At 33.0% G+C, this 21,040-nt stretch overlaps 1 protein-coding gene across 6 annotated transcripts in view; it reads left to right on the top strand.

Annotated features, from left to right (window-relative positions):
* Nucleotides 1-16,765, top strand: part of LOC106088750 (uncharacterized) — a 56,474-nt gene extending 39,709 nt beyond the window's left edge. For 2 of the 6 annotated variants that reach the window (XM_059367412.1, XM_059367413.1), the window contains exons 3-7: nucleotides 511-616; nucleotides 691-720; nucleotides 5,271-5,560; nucleotides 5,630-5,815; nucleotides 16,462-16,765. In XM_059367412.1, coding sequence (XP_059223395.1) covers nucleotides 511-616; nucleotides 691-720; nucleotides 5,271-5,560; nucleotides 5,630-5,815; nucleotides 16,462-16,584 — 735 coding nt within the window. In that variant the 3' untranslated portion in view covers nucleotides 16,585-16,765. The other 4 variants (XR_009398053.1, XM_059367414.1, XM_059367416.1 and 1 more) reach the window with 4 other exon arrangements.
* Nucleotides 16,766-21,040: the final 4,275 nt, after the last annotated feature.

The raw sequence follows: 21,040 nt of genomic DNA, 5'->3' as shown, positions 1-21,040 counted from the left end.
TTGAATATTTTGATCAGAGACCAAAATGGCTCCTTTAGTTATCCTGTCGAGGATTGAAATGTTCTACAATAATATTGTTCGCAGTCTTGTCAGTAATATTGCCGAATAAAAGTATACACCTAAAATAAAAGGATGTAATCGTAAGCGGAATATTTAATAAATTTCCCGAAAGGGGGAGGGAACTTCCCCCTCTTGTTTGGTTACTTTTCGATGCAAACTTTCAAAACTCCGATACACGTATTTTCTACTTTCATAAATTGTGCTTTTTTCTGTTATTTTCGAAAAAGTTGCATTTTGTTCCTCAGTGTTATTTGCATTTTTTAATATAAATATTATTTATACACACAGAAAGCTGCTTCTTGCCAAGGGTCGCTTTTCCGTCACTTCTTACTAAATTTTAGACCATTTATTTTGTTATTCAATAAAAGCTATTTGGTTTCAAATGGCTAATATGTTAGTTGTACTAAAACATAAACAGCTACTTATTTGTACTTCTTATTTACATTTCAGTTTCCAATGGACTTTTATCGGGAGTTGAATAATATAACAGATATTTCTGAATTCATAGAGAAATTTGTTGATCCCGACAGTATTGATCCCAAACTGGGTATACATGGTAAGAAAAACGCTTTGTTTCAAGCTAACATTAAATATTTGCTAAAATTGCTATACTTTTTTGTTTAATTTTAACAGAGAACCTTCGCAGAAATGTTGAAAGAGGTAAATAAACAAGATATTAAAAGAATACAATATGTTTATTTAGCGTATTGAATATAGTTTTAGTTTTATTTACCTGTGTTTAGCTCATTTGGATGTCTTTATTGATTTGTAAGTTATACAACACTAATTGAAACGGGCCTGTTCATCTGCGCCTTATTTTTCAATATGCGGAACAAGAATGTTACACCCATCAGCGCAGGAGGGGGAAATACCAATTTTTGTCATTCCGTTTGCTACACATTGAAATATCGATTTCCGACCCTATAGAGTATATAAAGGGGAATGTTTTAAGAGATATAGGAAAGTTTTTTTTTTTTCAAAAAAAAAACACATAAAATTCATAAAAATGCATGAAATCTTTATTTGAATCAATATTACGATCCATATAATTTAATGTTTGAAGATTATTTCATGCAAATATTGTTCACCGAACTCGCCTCTTTTTAAGTCCATTGTTACGCGTGCTGTGTGGCATGTGGCACCGTATTGTTGAAACCACATGCCATGCAAGTCAGGCTCTTGCATTTTGGGCACCAAACGGTAGCGCTCACCATTCACAGTTACTTTACCATTCGCATCATCTCTGAAGAAGTACGGTCCAATGATGCCGCCAGCCTATAAACCGCACCGAACTGTGCTTTTTTCTGGATGCATTGGTAGCTCTTGCAATGCTTCTGGCAGATCTTCATTCAAAAATCGACAATTTTGCTTTTATTTACGTACCCTTTGAGCCAAAAATGCTCAAATGCATCGCTGAACACAATGAAGCGCTCACCATTCACAGTTACGTTACCATTTGCATCATCTTTGAAGAAGTACGGTCCAATGATGCCGCCAGCCCATAAACCGCACCGAACTGTGCCTTTTTCTGGATGTGTTGGTAGCTCTTGCAATGCTTCTGCTTGATCTTCACTCAAAAATCGCTTATTCTGCTTATTAACGTACCCATTGAGCCAAAAAATGAGCTTCGTCGCTGGACACAATGAAGCGCGCGATAAACTTTCTTAACAGAACATGGATTTTGGACGATTCGCATCATCTCTGAAGAAGTACGGTCCAATGATGCCGCCAGCCCATAAACCGCACCGAACTGTGACTTTTTCAGGATGCATTGTTAGCACTTGTAATGCTCTGGCTGATCTTCACTCAAAAATCGACAATTCTGCTTATTAACGTACCTATTGAGCCAAGAAAAAGATTCGTCGCTGAACACAATGAAGCGGGCGATTAACTTTATTAACAGAGCACGCATTTTGATATTAAATTTAATAATTAGCAGGCATTGCTTGTTTCTAAGACGAATCATGGTTAAATTCTAGACCAAGCTGAAGATATTTGACGGTGCGTGAGCTGCTTAAACCTTACTTACTTTACTTTAATTGGCTATCGGATATAGCTCCCATATAAACGGCCCCTGCAAGCCTCAGTTTTCATCCGATTTGACTGAAATTTTGCACAAAGTGTTCTGGTATGACTTGCAACAACTGTGCCAAGTATGGTCCGAATCGGTCTATAACCTGATGTAGCTCCCATTTAATGCGATCTCCCCATTTGACTTCTTGAGCCCCTGGAAGCCGCAATTTTCGTCCGATTGGGCTGAAAGCTCTTGCATTTTGGGGTGTTCTGCTATGACTTCCAACAATTGTGCCAAGTACGGTCCTTATCGGACAAGAACCTGATATCGCTCCCACGTAAGCCAGACTCTCGATCATCCTTGTTCGGTTCCTAGAGCTTTAATTTTTGCTGGTTTGACAGAAGATTTAAGACAAATTTCAATAAGCACTACATCCTTTTCCCCCCTCCAATTCCTAATTTCCTCTCGCCGACGCAATGCACTGCATTCATAGGGGACATCCCCTGCGTATTGGCTGACAGAAAAAAAAGTTTTGTATGTAGAACTTTTACTTGTTATACCCTCCACCATATGATGGGGGGTATACTAATTTCGTTATTCTCTTTGTAACTACTCGAAATATTCGTCTGAGACCCCATAAAGTATATATATTCTTGATCGTCGCGACATTTTATGTCGATCTAACCATGTCCGTCCGTCTGTCCGTCCGTCCACCGTCCGTCTGTCTGTTGAAAGCACGCTAACTTCCGAAGGAGTAACAAATACTTCTTATTAGTGTAGGTCGGTTGGTATTGTAAATGGGCTATATCGGTCCATGTTTTGATATAGCTGCCATATAAACCGATCTTGGGTCTTGACTTCTTGAGCCTCTAGAGTGCGCAATTCTTGTCCGATTGGGATGAAATTTAGCACGATGTGTTTTGTTATGATGTCCAACAACTGTGCTAAGTATGGTTCAAATCGGTCTATAACCTGTTATAGCTGCCATATAAACCGATCTTGGGTCTTGACTTCTTGAGCCTCTAGAGTGCTCAATTCTTATCCGATTGGAATGATATTTTGCACGGCGTATTTTGTTATGACATCCAACAACTGTGGCAAGTATGGTTCAAATCGGTTCATAACCTGATATAGCTGCCATATAAAACGATCTTGGGTCTTGACTTCTTGAGCCTCTAGAGTGCGTAATTCTTATCCTATTGGAATGAATTTTGGCTCGTTGTATTTGCACTTAAATGGCCGTAGTAGCTGCAATTTTTAACTGATCTGCACAAAATTACTGATCTTAATATATCTGGAAAAATTCATAAAAATCGGTTCAGATTTAGATATAGCTCCCATATATATCTTTCATCCGACATGGACTTTTATGGCTGTTGAAGCCACATTTTTAGTCCAATCTTTACAAAATTTGGCATGGGATGTTTTATTTGAGGTATCCATATGTGTTTATTTGACGTCTCCATGTATGGTTCAGATTTGGATATAGCTCTCATATATATATAGATTTCATCCGATTTGGCTTTTTAAGGCTGTAGAAGCCACAATTTTGGTCCGATCTTTACAAAATTTTGCATGAGGTGCTTTATTTGACGTCTTCATATGTGTGCAAAATTTCGTAAAAATCGGTTCAGATTTAAATATAGCTCTCATATATATCTTTCATCCGATTTAAACTATTAAAGCTGTAGAAACCACAATTTTGGTCCGACCTTTACCAAATTTGGTGCGGGATCGTTTTTGCAAAGTCACAATGTATGTGGAAAATTTCATAAAAATCGGTTCAGATTTAGATATAGCTCCCATATATATATATTTCATCCGATTTGGCTTTTTAAGGCTGTAGAAGCCACAATTTTGGTCCGATCTTTACAAAATTTTGCATGAGGTGATTTATTTGACGTCTTCATATGTGTGCAAAATTTCATAAAAATCGGTTCAGATTTAGATAAAACACCCATATATATCTTTCATCCGATTTGAACTATTAAAGCTGTAGAAGCCACAATTTTGGTCCGAACTTTACCAAACTTGGTGTAGAGTCGTTTTTGTAAAGTCTCAATGTATGTGCAAAATTTCATAAAAATCGGTTCAGATTTAGATATAGCTCCCATTTATATATTTCACCCGATTTGGCTTTTTAAGGCTGTAGAAGCCACAATTTTCGCCCGATTTTACATGAGACGTTTAAATTGACGTTCCAATACTTGCGCAAAATTTCATTAAAAACAGTCCTAATTAGATATAGCTCCAATGTGTATATTTCATCCGATATGGTCTTTTATGGCAGTAAAAACCACAATTTTGGTCACATTTTAATGACACATACTGGGACGTCAATCTCTATTTGACGCCCCAGTATGTGGCATTAATATTGGCACAGGTTTCGATATAAATCCCATATAATCTTTTATCCCATATGGCCTTTTAAAGATGTGGAAATCCAAATCTTTTGTCCTACGGTAGGAAAATCTCACAAGGTTCTAAATTGCTATTTCAATTGGTATCCAAATTAAAGTCTGACTAGATTTCAAGATAAGTTCTACATATAAAAAGTACTACATATTTTATTTTATTTTATTTTTTTTATTATTTTATTTTGTTTTATTTTATTTAATTTTTTTTTTATTTTGTTTTGTTTTATTTTATTTTATTTATTTTATCTTATTTTATTTTTTATGTTATTTTATTTTTTATTTTATTTTATTTTATATTATTTTTTTTTTGTTTTATTTTATTTAATTTAATTTTATTTTGTTTATTTTTATTTTTTTTTATTTTATTTTATTTTATTTTTTTTTATTTTATTGTATTTTATTGTATTTTATTGTATTTTATTTTATTTTATTTTATTTTATTTTATTTTATTTTATTTTATTTTATTTTATTTTATTTTATTTTATTTTATTTTATTTTATTTTATTTTATTTTATTTTATTTTATTTTATTTTATTTTATTTTATTTTATTTTATTTTATTTTATTTTATTTTATTTTATTTTATTTCATTTTATTTTATTTTATTTTATTTTATTTTATTTTATTTTATTTTATTTCATTCTATTTTATTTTATTTTATTTTATTTTATTTTATTTTATTTTATTTTATTTTATTTTATTTTATTTTATTTTATTCATTTATCCTTAATAATTTTTATCATAATTTTTTATTTTTTAATGTAAATTTTTTTATTTAGCCTCTGTGGTTAGAGCTAAAGCAGCCAGATGCAGTCCCGAACCCACAGTGGTAGATCTGATACCTCTCAGTACAATGTACAGCTACTTCCCCAAATGTACACGTGTTAAACGTTGCAGCGGATGCTGCAACACACCTCTGTTGTCCTGTCAACCTACTAAAACAGAAATTGTCAACTACCAAGTCACTCGGTATAGCCCCACTGCACATGGAATTAAAAGCAACGGTTTTGATGTGATTCCTGTGGAGCAACATTTGGAATGTAAATGTGATTGTCGCGTCAAGGCAAAGGTATTTCCTGAAATTTAACATCTCAAAAAAGAGTTTTGAGTTATTAAGCTTTTGGATTATTGATTCCAGGACTGTAATGCCTTTCAAATTTATGAAGACTGTCAGTGCCATTGCCCAAATACAGATGCTCAAGATAAGTGTCATGAATTGGAGCACAAAGAATGGGATGGTAATTCGTGCCGTTGTGTCTGCCGGCACAGAGAAACATGTACCACTGGCACCTACTATGATGAGAATCAATGCAAATGTCTACTGGTGCGTATAAAACCGATATTAGTTTAGATTGGTGGTGATTTTTTTTTTTAGTTCGAAATACTATTTGTTATTTGTTATGTATTTGTTTTTGTTAGTTTTTTATATACATGGTCTTTTGTTATAATGTTTTTGAGGTTTTTTTTTTGTTTAGTTAAATGGGTGTTGTCTTTATTTTTTTAATAACTAATGTTTTTAGAAGTAATTGACTTTCTATGTTAAAAAAATTATTTTTTTAGGTGGGGTCGGTGTTTAATTTTAACAATATGGTATTGTTTTTTTAATTTGGTATTTTAGGCTATGGGTTTGCTTTTTAATGTATTGATTACTTGCTTTATTGACAAAAAAAATGCAAGGCGTTCTCAAAAAAAACATTCTTAGTACTTAGACATCTGTATAGCAATTTACTTAGGAATAAAAATCCTGCTGCTCGACGCAGTGTGTTTTTTCCATACTACCGAGTCTTGTTTACCCTCCAATGTAATGTTGAATGTTCAAACAAAAAGCTTTCTTCCTACTTTATATCAAGTGTGGACACTGATCTACTTGTAGTTTCAGCTAAGGTTGCTATTTTTATTAGCCAGTAACATACCCCAAAAACGATTTAAGGGTCATGATATGCTACTGCACTTGGAGAAGTTGTAGAACTCGCACGATCGAATATACTAGAGACATTTTCGCTGTAAGGTTAGGAGGTTAGGTTTAAGTGGCAGTCTGTCATCAGACTCACTAAGACGTGTTCGTCCATTGCGATACCATAGGAACAGAAGAAGGAAGATGCCCACTAGTTCCTACCGTTGAACCCCAACAACTTCGATGTCCTCACAGCTTCTGCAAAAGTCATGACTGGCAAACTTCAGTCTGTCAGCATGTTTTCCAATTAGACAGTGACCTGTCATGACGTACACAATAACTGAGACGTCTCTTCTAGCCAGTGACAGCAAAGCGGTAGATCTCTTCAAGTCAAGATTGGGTCACATAGTTTTGAAATGCTCATAGCCCCCTCTTTGTGACCATCTATCATTCGTTCTCTTTCGCGTCTGATCCTGAAAACTTAGCTCACATGTCGCCCTCTTTGTGACCATCTATCATTCGTTGCCCTTCGCGCCTGGTCCTGAAGACTTAACTCACATGTCCCTAGAGGCATACCCACAGATTCCAGTTTCCCTGGAATGTGCATGGTAGTTCCCACACTCCCAAGTTCGTTCGCTTTACAACTCTCTGGGATATATTTGTGACCCAGAGCAGGTGAACTTTAAACCGTTCAGCCATCATGCTGAGAGATCTGCGACAGTTGAGAGCGGTTTTTGTGTTCAGAAACACGTTCTCAAGGAATTTAATGGCTGGCTGGCTGTCTGAGGAGATATATATGCCAATCCTCGTTATTACATTATATCTAAGCCATTCCAACACTTCCTTAATTGCACGGATCTCCGTTTGATATACACTGCACGGGTCGTGTAACATTTTTGATATAATCAGTTCCAGATCTTTAGAGTACAGCCCACCTGGTCGTCTGGTTTGGAAGCATCCATATAGAAGCCTATGTCACTTCTGTTACCAGGGATATCGTTGTTGTCGTTTTAGTAGCCCCATTTTTATGTGGAGGCGGCGATCCTCGTCAAGCTCGTGTATGTGTGCAAGCTCGTTCCAGCCCAAAGTACCGATCGTCGTGGAAACAAGGTGGTCATTGGTTATTTAAAGGCGCCAATAACTTGCCTTGTCATAGCGAGCATCATAGGCACTCAATATTTTTCCAAGAGCCGGTGCCACCCGGCCTCTCACTGAGAATCTCCGATCGATACCGCTGATTGTCCACGACTGCCGCTGCAGCTACTCCGTATGGAGCATTCCACTATCCGCAATCTGTGGACGCGCCCGGTTGCTTGCTGCTAAGCTTCTCAAAACAGCAATGAACACCACGTAGATGGGACCTCAATGCTCTAGCCTGTGTGGAGCTCACAGCTTTCCCGTGCCGGGACCAGGGATACCGTAGTTCCAATTGGTTATATCTGGAATGGTGGTACAGTACTTTTTATTAAAAAGCGGCTCAGGCAGGGTGTAATCAACACTGCCTGGAACATCGGAGAAAGCTCCCTTGGCCTCACGGTAGCGGGCGCAGCAATTTATCTGGCCACAATGTCCAGAGGCATTTGATGTAGCATTAAATTCAGTGCATCAGATGATGACGTCCTCTGTGCGGCTGTGATGCACAAATAAGCCATCCTTTGGATCCGGTTGAGTATTGAACGGTAGACGGACTTTTGAAGCGCCGTTCACCAGACCACAACACCATATAGCAGGTATTTTGCGCTTTCTGTAATTGGAAAATTCTCTCCTCCCAAGGAGACAGGTGCCACCGAAGGGAGCTTGTATCTGCTGCTGAAAAGAACTAGTTCTGTCTTGAAAGGATTTATGCCTAGACCACTTTTAGTAGCCCACTTCGCTGTTGCACATAGAACTTCCTGAAATACATATTTTAGAGTGCTGGGAAACTTTCCCCTAACCGCAGTAGCCACGTCATCAGCATATGCGACCACTTTTACACATTTTTCTTCCAGAGACAATTGTATATTTCAACACCTCCTTGAGGTGTTCCTCTGCTTATCATCTTTTTAGATCCACAGATCCCAAGCCTGCTGTAATGTATCTTTTAGTAAGTAAGTTATTAATAAACTTCCTTACGGTAGAGTTGACGCCTAGAAACTCCAACTCCGTCATGATTGACGTCGGTTTTACATAATTGAAAGCACCTTCAATTTCAAGAAATGCTACCATTGTACCCTCTCGAGAGAACCCTCTATGTAGCCGACTAGATCGTGAAGGACTATTTCAGTGGAGTTTTCTGTACTATTTTATATGCATGCGCTGCCGGCAATCTGCAGGGATCTTTGTTGGGATGTTTCTATCAAACTCTCAAGAGTCTACAGCATAAAGGATGACCGACTAATAGGACGAAAATCTTTCGGAATGAAAATAACCTTCGTGTCCCTCCATCCCACAGGTATATATGACATGCTGATACAAGCTGAGTATATCTCCCTAAGCCAATGAACCAGTCTATCAGACACAGATTGTAATTCAATATCATCAGGGCCTGGCGACTTATAGGAGTCGAAACTTCTTATCGCCCAAAGGATTTCCAATAACCTTCGACGAATGCATGCCAGTGAGAACCTTTTCTGACGCCACGTTGTCCGTTGAAGAATTTCTCGGGAAATTTGTATCAACGAGTAGTTGTAGTGTTTCCTCACTAGACATTGTCCATATATTCTCTGACTGCTGAATATACCCCACCGTAATAGGTCTCAAGGACAGAATCTTCCTTAGCCTAGAGGCCTCAGATGTATGCTCCGCGAAGCTGCGGAATTCCACCCAGGATTTGTTCAGAGCTTTTTTTAGCTCGCCCTTATGTTTTCTTAGCTCAACCTTATAGATGTCCCAATCGTGTGGTGCTTTTGGGGCTTTCGCCCTGTTAAAGAGCTTTCTGCACTCCATCCCGGCCCGCTCCGCTGCGCCTTCTTTTACTTTATATGGAACAAAATTATCATTTGAATATTAATTTTCGGCAATTAAAGAACTTTTAGTGAATTGCCTTGCTACGAAAATGATATATCGCTTGACTAACAGTATAACAATATAACTGCCTTTATCTGAATCCATATGATCTTAATTGGTCAATGAATTCGTTCGGAGGGTTTAGGGCCATTCTTAAAGGACTTTATTTGTGGCCGATATTCTCATGGGGATTATGGGAGTTGGAAGGGATCTAGGGTGGTGGTTGGTGGGTTAAGGGTGTAGTGTGAAACCTAAAAACATGGTCTCGAAAGTGATTATCAATTTCGTGCTTTTCTCCCAAATACCATTCATTTGAGCCCTATATTGCAATGGTCAGTAAATATATATGCCAGATGTAGGGGTGTTTTGGGGGATGGATGGGTTCCCCAGACACTTAACCCTGAAAAATATATCAGCATCGGTCTCTTCTCTGAAATACCATTTATTTAAATCTCATTTTACCAATGGTTTAAGGGGAGTTTATGGGATAATTGGTTATGAAATTAATTTTCCAATCTCAACTACCTTTCATTTAAGCCACATATTACCATGTTCGGTAAATTTGTACTCATTGAGGAAGGGGCGGTGCCCCAAGTACATGGTCACACATTGGGATATCAGATACGTTTACTAAAAGATACTTAGATACGTCTAAAATACCTTTCATTTGAGTCCCATATTGTCGTGATTGGTGTATATATATATTTGGTAGGTTTTGGGGGTGGGGTGACCCCCTAGGTACGCCATCCGAAATTTGGATATCAAATTTTTGTTTGTAGGTTACTATAAGAGAGCACACAAAATTTGGCTTAAATCGCTCCACCCATCTCCGAGATCTGGCGGTTCTGAAAATTGCGGTAAGGGGGAGGGTCCCCCCCCTCTTCAGATATCAAAAAATGTAGTACCCTATTTTCACCACGTGAGGCTATGTGAGGCTAGCCACAATTCACATATTTACCATCAGTCTTAAGGCTGGTACTATGTTCGGGAAATTTATTTGCTATTACTTTTTTGAGATAAAGCAAAAAAAACTTGCTCATCTCATTCTGTAGGACATTCCCTCATAACTTAAGGTAAAATTTTAAACAATTGTTTTTTATCACTGAGGTTTTTCAAAAAAATAATCGCAAAAAACATGGATTTTCAGCTGTGAAAAACGAACATAGTACCAGCCTTTACACGGCCTATATCCCCACCAAAGACAAGGACGATCATAGCAAATATGTATTGTGTGAGTGCATTGAAGGAAAACAAGGCAGCTTTATCGAACATGACATTAATGATAGAAGCATCTGGGACATTAAGGTGTAGTTAGGTTTGATAGGAGTGGCAGTCCTTTACAGACTCACTTAAATAATTTTAGGTCCATTGGGATACCACAGCAGCGACAGACCAAGGTCTCTAATGGGAATCAAACTCAGAACACCTGCACTGACATTAAGGTGAAACTCACAACTAATATCGTATATAAAGGTTAGACCAACTTCTATACAAAGAGAAAATACCAAACAGTGTAAAGCAAAATTATATATTTTTTAGGTAAATTATATAAGTTATCAATATATATATCACACGCATTATGTATGTATGTATGTAGTATCCACTGTGTTATATTTACGCATACATGTTACATCTATTTGTAAATATACATGCAGGCAATGTTGTTAAAATTGTTACATGTTTTTGTATTTTATTTTTCTTTTGTTTTTTTGTAGACCCACTCTTTAGACTATGTTGACGATGAAAGTCAACTGAATTAATTACAAAACTACAACAAGACACATGTCACATGACACAAAAAAAAACGACACCAAAGTCATTTCAAACACCCCACCGACCACCGCATACAACTAGTTTTACACTTACACACACAATGTACATCCCCTCACCTTTAATTTTTCAAACAGTCCCGAATGATTTTGTTTTTGTTTTTTTCATTTTAGTTGTAATCTTCATTGTAAGACTCAATCAATCAGTGTTGTGTTTTGTGTGTGTGTGTATGTGTGTCTATCGTCCTTGCCTTTTTTGAATGAAAACAAAACAAAACAAAACATTTTTAAGCCATCATCGTCGTTAATGTATAAATCGCCACTGTCGTTGTCTCTATCGTCGTTGTCAGCCAAAACTTTGTGATTTGCATTCAAAATGCTTTAAAATTACCATTTTGAAATTAAAAACCAAATCGTAAGGAATTCCAATAACCACTTGTTTAAGAGACTATGTGATGAGTATTATTGTTTGTTTGTTGGGTTTAACATGCGTAATAAATTTTCCAAAAAAAAAATATAATACCCAAATGAGTAAGTAAAACTTTATTTATTACCTAATATTTAATAGTTTATTTTTAAGTAGTAGAATTTTTTGCAAGAAGATGCAATAATAACACATTTGTTTTAAAAAATAAATTCTTGTCATATTACTATTATTAGAAAAAAATTTCATGGAAATTTTGTCTTTAGAGAAAATTTCATAGAAATTTTGTCTTTAGAGAAAATGTCTCTTTAGAGAAAATTTCATGGAAATTTTGTCTTTAGAAAAAATTTCAAGGAAATTTTGTCTTTAAAGATAATTTCGTGGAAATTTTGTCTTTAGAGAAATTTTCATGGAAATTTTGTCTTTAGAGAAAATTTCATGGAAATTTTGTCTTTCATGGATTTCATGGAAATTTTGTCTTTAGAAAAAATTTCATGGAAATTTTGTCTTTAGAGAAAATTTCATGGAAATTTTGTCCTTAGGGAAAATTTCGTTGAAATTTTGTCTTTAGAGAAAAGTTTGTGGAAATTTTGTCTTTAGAGAAAATTTTGTGGAAATTTTGTCTTTAGAGAAAATTTCGTGAAAATTTTGTCTTTAGAGAAAATTTTGTGGGAATTTTGTCTTAAGAGAAAATTCCCTTAGAGAAAATTTGGAGAAATTTTGTGGAAATTTTATCTTTAGAAAATTTCATGGAAATTTTGCCTTTAGAGAAGACTTCATGGAAATTTTGTCTTTAGAGAAAATATCATGAAAATTTTGTCTTTAGAGAAAATTTCATGGAAATTTTGTCTTTAGAGAAAATTTTATAGAAATTTTGTCTTTTGAGAAAATTTCATGCAAATTTTGTCTTTAGAAAAAATTTCATGGAAATTTTGTCTTTAGAAAAAATTTCATGGAAATTTTGTCTTTAGAAAAAATTTCATGGAAATTTTGTCTTTAGAAAAAATTTCATGGAAATTTTGTCTTTAGAAAAAATTTCATGGAAATTTTGTCTTTAGAGAAAATATCATGAAAATTTTGTCTTTAGAGAAAATTTCATGGAAATTTTGTCTTTAGAGAAAATTTTATAGAAATTTTGTCTTTTGAGAAAATTTCATGCAAATTTTGTCTTTAGAAAAAATTTCATGGAAATTTTGTCTTTAGAAAAAATTTCATGGAAATTTTGTCTTTAGAAAAAATTTCATGGAAATTTTGTCTTTAGAAAAAATTTCATGGAAATTTTGTCTTTAGAAAAAATTTCATGGAAATTTTGTCTTTAGAAAAAATTTCATGGAAATTTTGTCTTTAGAAAAAATTTCATGGAAATTTTGTCTTTAGAGAAAATTTCGTGGAAATTTTGTTTTTAGAGAAAATTTTGTGGAAATTTTGTTTTTAGAGAAAATTTTGTGGAAATTTTGTCTTTAGAGAAAATTTCATGGAATTCTTTAGAAAAAATTTCATGGAAATTTTGTCTTTAGAGAAAATTTCGTGGAAATTTTGTCTTTAGAGAAAATTTCATGGAAATTTTGTCTTTAGAGAAAATTTCATGGAAATTTTGTCTTTAGAGAAAATTTCATGGAAATTTTGTCTTTAGAGAAAATTTCATGGAAATTTTGTCTTTAGAGAAAATTTCATGGAAATTTTGTCTTTAAAGAAAATTCCATGGAAATTTTGTCGTTAAAGAAAATTCCATGGAAATTTTGTCTTTGGAGAAATTTTATTTGAAAAGAAAATGTCATGGAAATTTTGTCTTTAGAAAGAAAACTTTTATGAAAATTTAGCTTAAAGAGCAAATTTTTTGAAAATTTTGCTTTTAGAAAAAAATTATTGAAAATTTTTGCTTTAAAGCAAATTTCATGAAATGTTTGTCTTTAGAGCAAAATTTAATGGATTATATGCCTGTAGAGAGAATTTTATCAAAATTTTGTCTTTAGCAAAAATTTCACAGAATGTTGCATCTAAAGAAAATTTCTTGGAAATTTTTTCTTTTGAAAATTTCAACCAAATGTTGTTTTTACAGATTTTATGGAACATTAATTCTAGAGAAAATTTCACGGATAATTTGCTTTTAGAGAATATTTTAGGAAAATTTTGTTTTTAGAGAATGTTAGGTGGTAAAGACGGCGCGGATATATATCCACCCCATGCCACTATGGACATGCACCTAAACTAGTAATCGGCTTGTTGTGTGCTCTATGTTTTTTAAGAAATTTTTAAAAAAATATGTCCTTAGACAAAATTTCTTGGAAATTTTTATGAAAATTTTGTCTTTAGAGAAAATTTCCTGAGCATTTTATATTTAGAGATTTTTTTAAATTTTAAGAATATTTTATGAAAATTTTTTCTTTAAAGAAAAATTTTTTTTAGTTTGGCGTTGAAGAAAATTTAATGGGAATTTTGTCTTTAGAGAAAATTTTGTTAAAATTTATCGCTGGAGAAAAATTCAGGGAAAATTTCATTGGTTTTTGTCTTTAGAAAGAATTTATAAAAATGTTGTGGTAGAAAATATTCATACAAATTTGGACTTTTCGGAAAATGCAATAGAAATTTTGTCTTTAGTGAAAATTTTATGAAAATATTGCCTAAATAAAATTTTTACGTGGACAGTGGGATAGAATCGAAAAAAAACTAGTAAAAAAATCTTCCATTTGAGAACGGATAGAGATAATTCCTTAAAGATTAGAGCTGAGGTGTTATCGAGATCTAGGGGCTTTAAGCCCCTAGGTGGTCCGGGCGTCCCTTGGCAGAACCCTAAATTGGTTACATTGTCATTTCGAAAAAGAGTTGGGACTGCCAAATCTTCATTTAAAGTCCGATTTCCACAATTTTTGATGATGAGTGCTCAAAATTTTTTACATAAAAGTCCGCTTGAGGTTTATAATATCTCTCCTGGTTTCAGAAATATTCGACTTTTAATTTTTTTTTTTGAAAATTTTGGCCGAGACTGGCTTCGTATTTTGCGATTTACGAAAACATTTGGTTTTGATGTCTGATTTGAATTGATGACAAAATTTATAATGACTTTGATGCCGTACGCGTCTGCATTCGATAATTCAATTTTGAAATGAAAAAATTTTGAAAAAGTGAATTTTCTGCCTTTATTGGTCCAAAAAAATATTTCCTTTGTTAAATACCTTCATTTTATTTTTCCTTTGTAAAGATACCTTTGTTAAATACCTTTGTAAAGAGGACATATTGTACATGCGTTTGAAATTTGAGTTAAATCAACTTAAACGGGTGATACACATACTTCAAAATAGACAATGTTTTATCAAAAAATTGGAAAAGTTCCTCGAGTTTTTAGAATATAAAGCCCGTTTGAATTTAAGTTTTTTTACTTCACATGCTCCTTAAACCCAAATTTTCTACACCAAACAATACTTTGAGCCTCCACAGGAAATTTACAAAAATATTTTGGTTAATTTTGTAAAAAAAAAATTGAGCAGTATATATTTTTTTGTAAGGACACTTTAAAGTTACAGATATCTCTATTCGCTTTTTTCTTACAATTTCTGCAATTTGAATTTTTTCCACTTTTTCCCTATTTTTCCAACGAATGTCAGAGGAATGAGCGTGAAAATGCATAAATGCTTAAAAACAAAAATAAAGAAAAATTTCCAATTTTCTGAAAAAAAAATCAAATAAAAAAAATTTAAGGAAAACACGAATAGACAGTGAGAAGAAATTAAAAGAGTTTTATCCCACTGTGGGTAGTCTTAATTTCAATATGCACTTTTTCTACTGAGCACACAACGCTTTCCTAAGGCTGATCAAATTATTTTCAAGCCCTGTTCCACTAAGGAACAGGAGCAAAAGCAAACTTCTCACTTATCAATGAGTGCAGTACGATTCTAGTTTAAGCTAAATGCTAGAAATGTTACACACAACCTTAAAAGAGATTTCTGTAATATATGTGCACCTAAGCGTATAATTTATATAATTAAACAATTACTAATACGTATACGTTATGTGTACACCATATTGGTTATTGATAACAGAGTGTGCTGGACAAATGTTGCCGCTTTGACTTTACCCTAATAGTTGATTTTTCTCTTTATTTAATATAGAACAATTAATCAATGAAGTCTTCCCAGTGTTTATAATAATTGCAAAATTCATGGAAAAAAAGACCAAACTCAATAGATTTTTTAATAATCAAATAAAATAATTATCCGCCATACCAATCAAAGTGTTTTAAAAAACAATACACACTTGCCCAACTTTTATAAGTTCTTTGCCATACTGTTCTTTGCATAGAAAGCATTGAGTATGATCTCAAGCTAAAATATGTTCGAAAAATCACAAAAGGATTTTAGAGATCAAAATAGAAAGCGCAAACAGATAAATTAATTATTTTTTTTCGTACTTTGTTGATAACTTTTAAATGGATTAAGTTAATTAATACAAAATTTGTATATATTTTAGAAAATTAATTGTGTTAATTGTTGCATCTTCCTCTTATATATGGTATACATACATATATATGTACATAAAATACCAGTGTAAATATCTTGGTAGTTAATAAATATTAAATTATTATTACTGACTTAGGTATATGTCCCTAGTGGCATGGGCGGATTAATATCTGCACCCTCTTTTCCAACTTACCTAATTTTTGGGTTGCCCAAAAAGTAATTGCGGATTTTTCATACTTTACTTTAATTACTTTCTTTTAAAAAAAAAATCCGCAATTACTTTTTGGGCAACCCAATAATATTCCACTGTAAATAGCTTGGTACTTAATGCATGAACATAACCTGTACTTTAATATTCCAAACTTTAATTATTTCTACTATATTTTCACCATTTTTTATGTGAAATCATTTTAAAGTTTTCTACTTTCTCAATTTTTGTTATAGCTCTCCACTGATGCCGATAGCGATGCTGCATTTACTACACCCACCGCACTGGCAGATCGTCGACGTTTTATTGTCAAAGCCATACCAGTCGAAGACGATAATAGCACAATTTATGAAGTATAATTTTAGGCTTATGAAAATATTCTTTTAAAAATATTTTAAGTTGTTGTTTTAAATGAGCATTTAGTCAACAATCATGTGAGGCGAAATTACAATGAGCGTTTTAGGGAAAAATCTTTCATTGTGTCTTACAAAAAAATTAAATATTGTTTTTAAATTCCATTGGCCACCATATATATTTTTTTATAAAAAAAATCATTTGATATATTGTCTACATGCATATAAGCTAAAATATTATAAAATTTATACAAAATCCAAAGGACATTAGTTACTTAATTTCATGTTGTCATTTACCCCCCAACCCTTTCTATTGTTATTAATCTATTTTTCTGTGAATTTTTCTGTAAAATGTCTGCATTAAATCAATGTTACCCTTTAGTGTAGTAATCGTATCAGTATTTAATTAACATTTTTAATGCTACTATAATAGATTTAAATATATATTGTATGTATATGTATTTATATATAAGTTTATGTAAAGATACCTTATTAAATAGGAAAATTATTTCAAATCTGGCCCTCATTTAAAAATAATGGCCAATTGTTAATTAAAAAAAATCTTTTCAATTTTTGGGGGTTATCTTTTTACATAATAAAAAAAAATTTTAATTAATATAAATATAAAATTCAAAATAAAACTTTGCGAGTTATATTTCAAACAAAAAATAATGGTTTGAAAAATAAAGAAAAAATTGTTTAGAAAATAAAAATTAAAAAATTTGAAAAAAATAAAAACTTCAAAAAACTAAGATTAAAAATATTTAATTTTATATTTGTTCGAGCACTTAATTGTATTTTTACAAAAAAAAATTGGATGCAAATTATTTCATTAATTTTTTCCTCTGCAGAAAATTGTAAAGTAAAACTAAAAAAATAAACAAAATAAAAACTTTTAAATCAGAAATAGATTAATAAATAAAAATTAAAAATTAGTCGATAGCTTAAGTCGCTAGTGCTTAGCTCTTTTTATGTTCATTGTAATTTTTAATTATAATAAATAAATAAATAATAATAATAATTATATACAAAAACTTAAACAATTACTTGTACTTACTTGCGGACAGGTCAAAGACGTCCTTTAGATACCCTACATCACATTGGTTGTGCAGACTTAGCCGTCGAAATTAAAATTTGTTTAAATATGAAATTTAGAATTTTGACCAAAATCCATAGGAGTCATGGGGGAAATAGTTGTGCAATATTTTGATAAGATTGGATGATAAAAACAGCAAACATTTTTGCAGCAGTTTTGTCTGCTGAAAATGGGAAAGCAGACATTACTGCTGTTTCAGCAAACATAGGACTGCTGTATTAACAAACATTTCGGTCAGCTAAATCAGCAAACAAAATCTGCAGTTTGAAGCACAAAATACTGCTGAAAAAAAACAGGTAAGAGCGTGCTAAGTTCCGGCGGGCCGAATCCTATATACCTTCCACCATGGATAGCATTTGTCGATTTCTTTGCGCGGTATCTCTTTTTAGGCAAACAAAGACTAATGAAAAAGAACTGTTATGCTTTTGGAGCTATATCAAGTTTTAGTCCGATTCGGACAATAAATGAATTAAATGCTGAACATTGTACAAGTCATTACGCATTATTTCAGTCGGATAAGAATTGCGCCTTGTAGGGGCTCAAGAAGCATAATCGATAGATCGGTTTATATGGGAGCTGTATCAAGCAATAGATCGATTCAGACCATATTGGACACATATATTGAAGGTCATGGGAGAAACCGCTATACAAAATTTCTGCCAAATCGGATGATAATTGCGCCTTCAGGCTCATGACTGTACCAGGTTATGTATCGATTTGCGCCATACTAAGCACAGTTGTTGGAAGTGACAGCAAAAAAAAACAAACAAAACACCACCTACAAAATTACAGCCAAATCGGATAAGAATTGTCGCCCTGTAGGAATTGGAAGTCATAACAAAACATCTCATGCGATTTGACCCATACTCAGCACAGTTGTTGGAAGTGACAGCACAAAAAAAAACAAACAAAACACCACCTGCAAAATTACAGCCAAATCGGATAAGAATTGCGCCCTGTAGTGGCTCAAGAAGTCAAGACCCAAGCTCGGTTTATATGGCAGCTATATCAGGTTAAGATCTCTCGATTTAAGGTTTTGGGCCCATAAAAGGCGTATTTATTGTTCGATGTCGCCGAAATTTGGGTCAGTGAGTTAAGTTAAGCCCTTCGACATCTTTCTGCAATTTGGTCTAGATCGATCAAGATTTGCATATACGTGCCATATAGACCGATCCCTCGATTTAAGGTTTTGGGCCCATCATAAGCGCATTTATTGTCCGATGACGCCGAAATCTGGGACAATGAGTTGTGTAAGGCTCTTCGGCATTTTTCTGCAACTTGGCCCAAATCGGTCCAGATTTGGATATAGCTGCCATATAGACCGATATCTCGGTTTAATGTCTTGGTCCCATAAAAGGCGCATTTGTAATCTGATTTCACTGAAATTTGACACAGTGACTTATGTTAAGCTTTTCGACATCCGTGTCGTATATGGTTCGGATCGCTTTATTTTTAGATATAGCTACGAAAAAGACCAATATTTTGTTATACACAATTGAACAATGATTTGTACTTATTAGTAGTTGGTCCAAATCGGAACATATTTTGAAATAGCCATGAAATAGCCATGAGGCATAAGATATGCATTTTTCCACCGGATTTTAACGAAAGTTGATTAACATATATAGCCGAGCTGGTGGGTATCCAAAGTTCAGTCCGGCCCAACTTAACGCCTTTTTGCTTGTTTTTCATATATGACAGGCTTTGCAAGTCATTCGCTCATGCCATGTACTGCATTTTGTGACTAAGTCAAATGTAGAAGCAAAATCTTCAAATCAATTACCGGTCCTTGCAGATCGTTTGAACACCCCACTGCTCTAAGAAGCAAAGGTAAATAAAACAAGCAGTTGAATTTTTTTATACTTTGTTCAAATAAAGTAAAATGTGTTTTATTTTTTTAACTTTTAATAATAAATGAGAAAATTACGATAAATTTTGGCTATAATAAAATTTTGTTTTTGTTTCTCGACATACTTAAATAATTTATTTAAACAAATTTTTGTTTGAGCAATATGCAGGTTTAATTTTTAACAATTATGGCTATAAAAATAGGTGTTTATATATATAAATCTAAAAAAACTAGATTATTTAAGAAAATAAATGGTTTTTTATAGCAAACGTTTGAAATGTAAATTAAATGCTTGCACACATAAAACTGGAAAAAATATATATATTTATAGCAATATATATATATAAATATATAGATGCATATGTGTGAGTAAATCTAAAATAAAATCAATTCAAAATAAATGTATAAAAATGGGATAATGGGGTAGTATTAGAGCTAGCAAACTATCGATAATCGCAACTTTCGATATTTTCGATGGCTTTAATAATAAATATCGATAGTATCGATACTGTCGTTAATGTCCATGTCGAATAAAAATTGCGTCTCCTATAGGCGAAATGTATCTTAAAGGATACATTAGGTGTCGGATCGCTTATTTTTGTTTAAATTTGCAAAAAATTTAACTTTTTCGATAGTATCCATCGGAAAAATATTAATCGAAAGTCAGTCAAAAAATTAAATATCCATAGTATCGATAGTGCCATCGATATTAGAGCTATCAAACCATCGATAATCGCAACATTCGATATTTTCGATAGTTTTAATATTAAATATCGATACTATTGTTAATGTCCATGTCGGATGAAAATTGCGCCCTCTATGGGCCGAATGTATCTTAAAGGATACATTAGGTGTCGGATCGCTTTTTTTTGTTTAAATTTGCAAAAAATTCAACTTTTTCGATAGTATCCATCGAAAAAATATTAATCGATAGTCAGTCAAAAATTAAATATCCACGTATCGATAGTGCCATCGATATTTTGCCATCTCTAGGTAGTATAGTGAGTGTTAGATTATAAGGAATATTGGAAAACCTACTGGGTTTTGTGCTAACTTTAAATTTTGCCATGGTTTAAAATTACAAGTTTTAAAAAGGATGTTGCTTGTTCGGAAACACTAATGACGAAATTCGAATGAAAATTTTCTCTAGGGATAAATTAAAAAAAAAAATAACCCTGAAGACAAAATTTAAAAAAAAATTTACCTCTAAGACAAAATTTAAAAAAAATTTACCTCTAAGACAAAATTTCAATGAAATTGTTTCTGAAAACAAAATTTCCACGAAATTTTTTCTGAAAACAGAATATAAAACAAAATTTTTGTAATAAAAAATTTTTTATAATAAAAAAAAGTTTGTTGAAATTTCCTTTTCTTAAAAAAATGTTAACGAAATTTTATTAACATTAAAAATTCGATAGGATCACCCTACACAAATGTTAAGCTTAGTAATTATTAGAGTCTATAAAAGAGTTGCAAACCCACTCCTTTATAAAGCCTAAAAGTCTGCTCTAAAAAAT

The sequence above is a fragment of the Stomoxys calcitrans genome, chromosome 4, assembly GCF_963082655.1.
Source record: "Stomoxys calcitrans chromosome 4, idStoCalc2.1, whole genome shotgun sequence".
Classification (NCBI taxonomy): domain Eukaryota; kingdom Metazoa; phylum Arthropoda; class Insecta; order Diptera; family Muscidae; genus Stomoxys; species Stomoxys calcitrans.
Note: the sequence above shows the minus strand (reverse complement) of the source record. Positions and strands in the feature narration are given on the sequence as shown.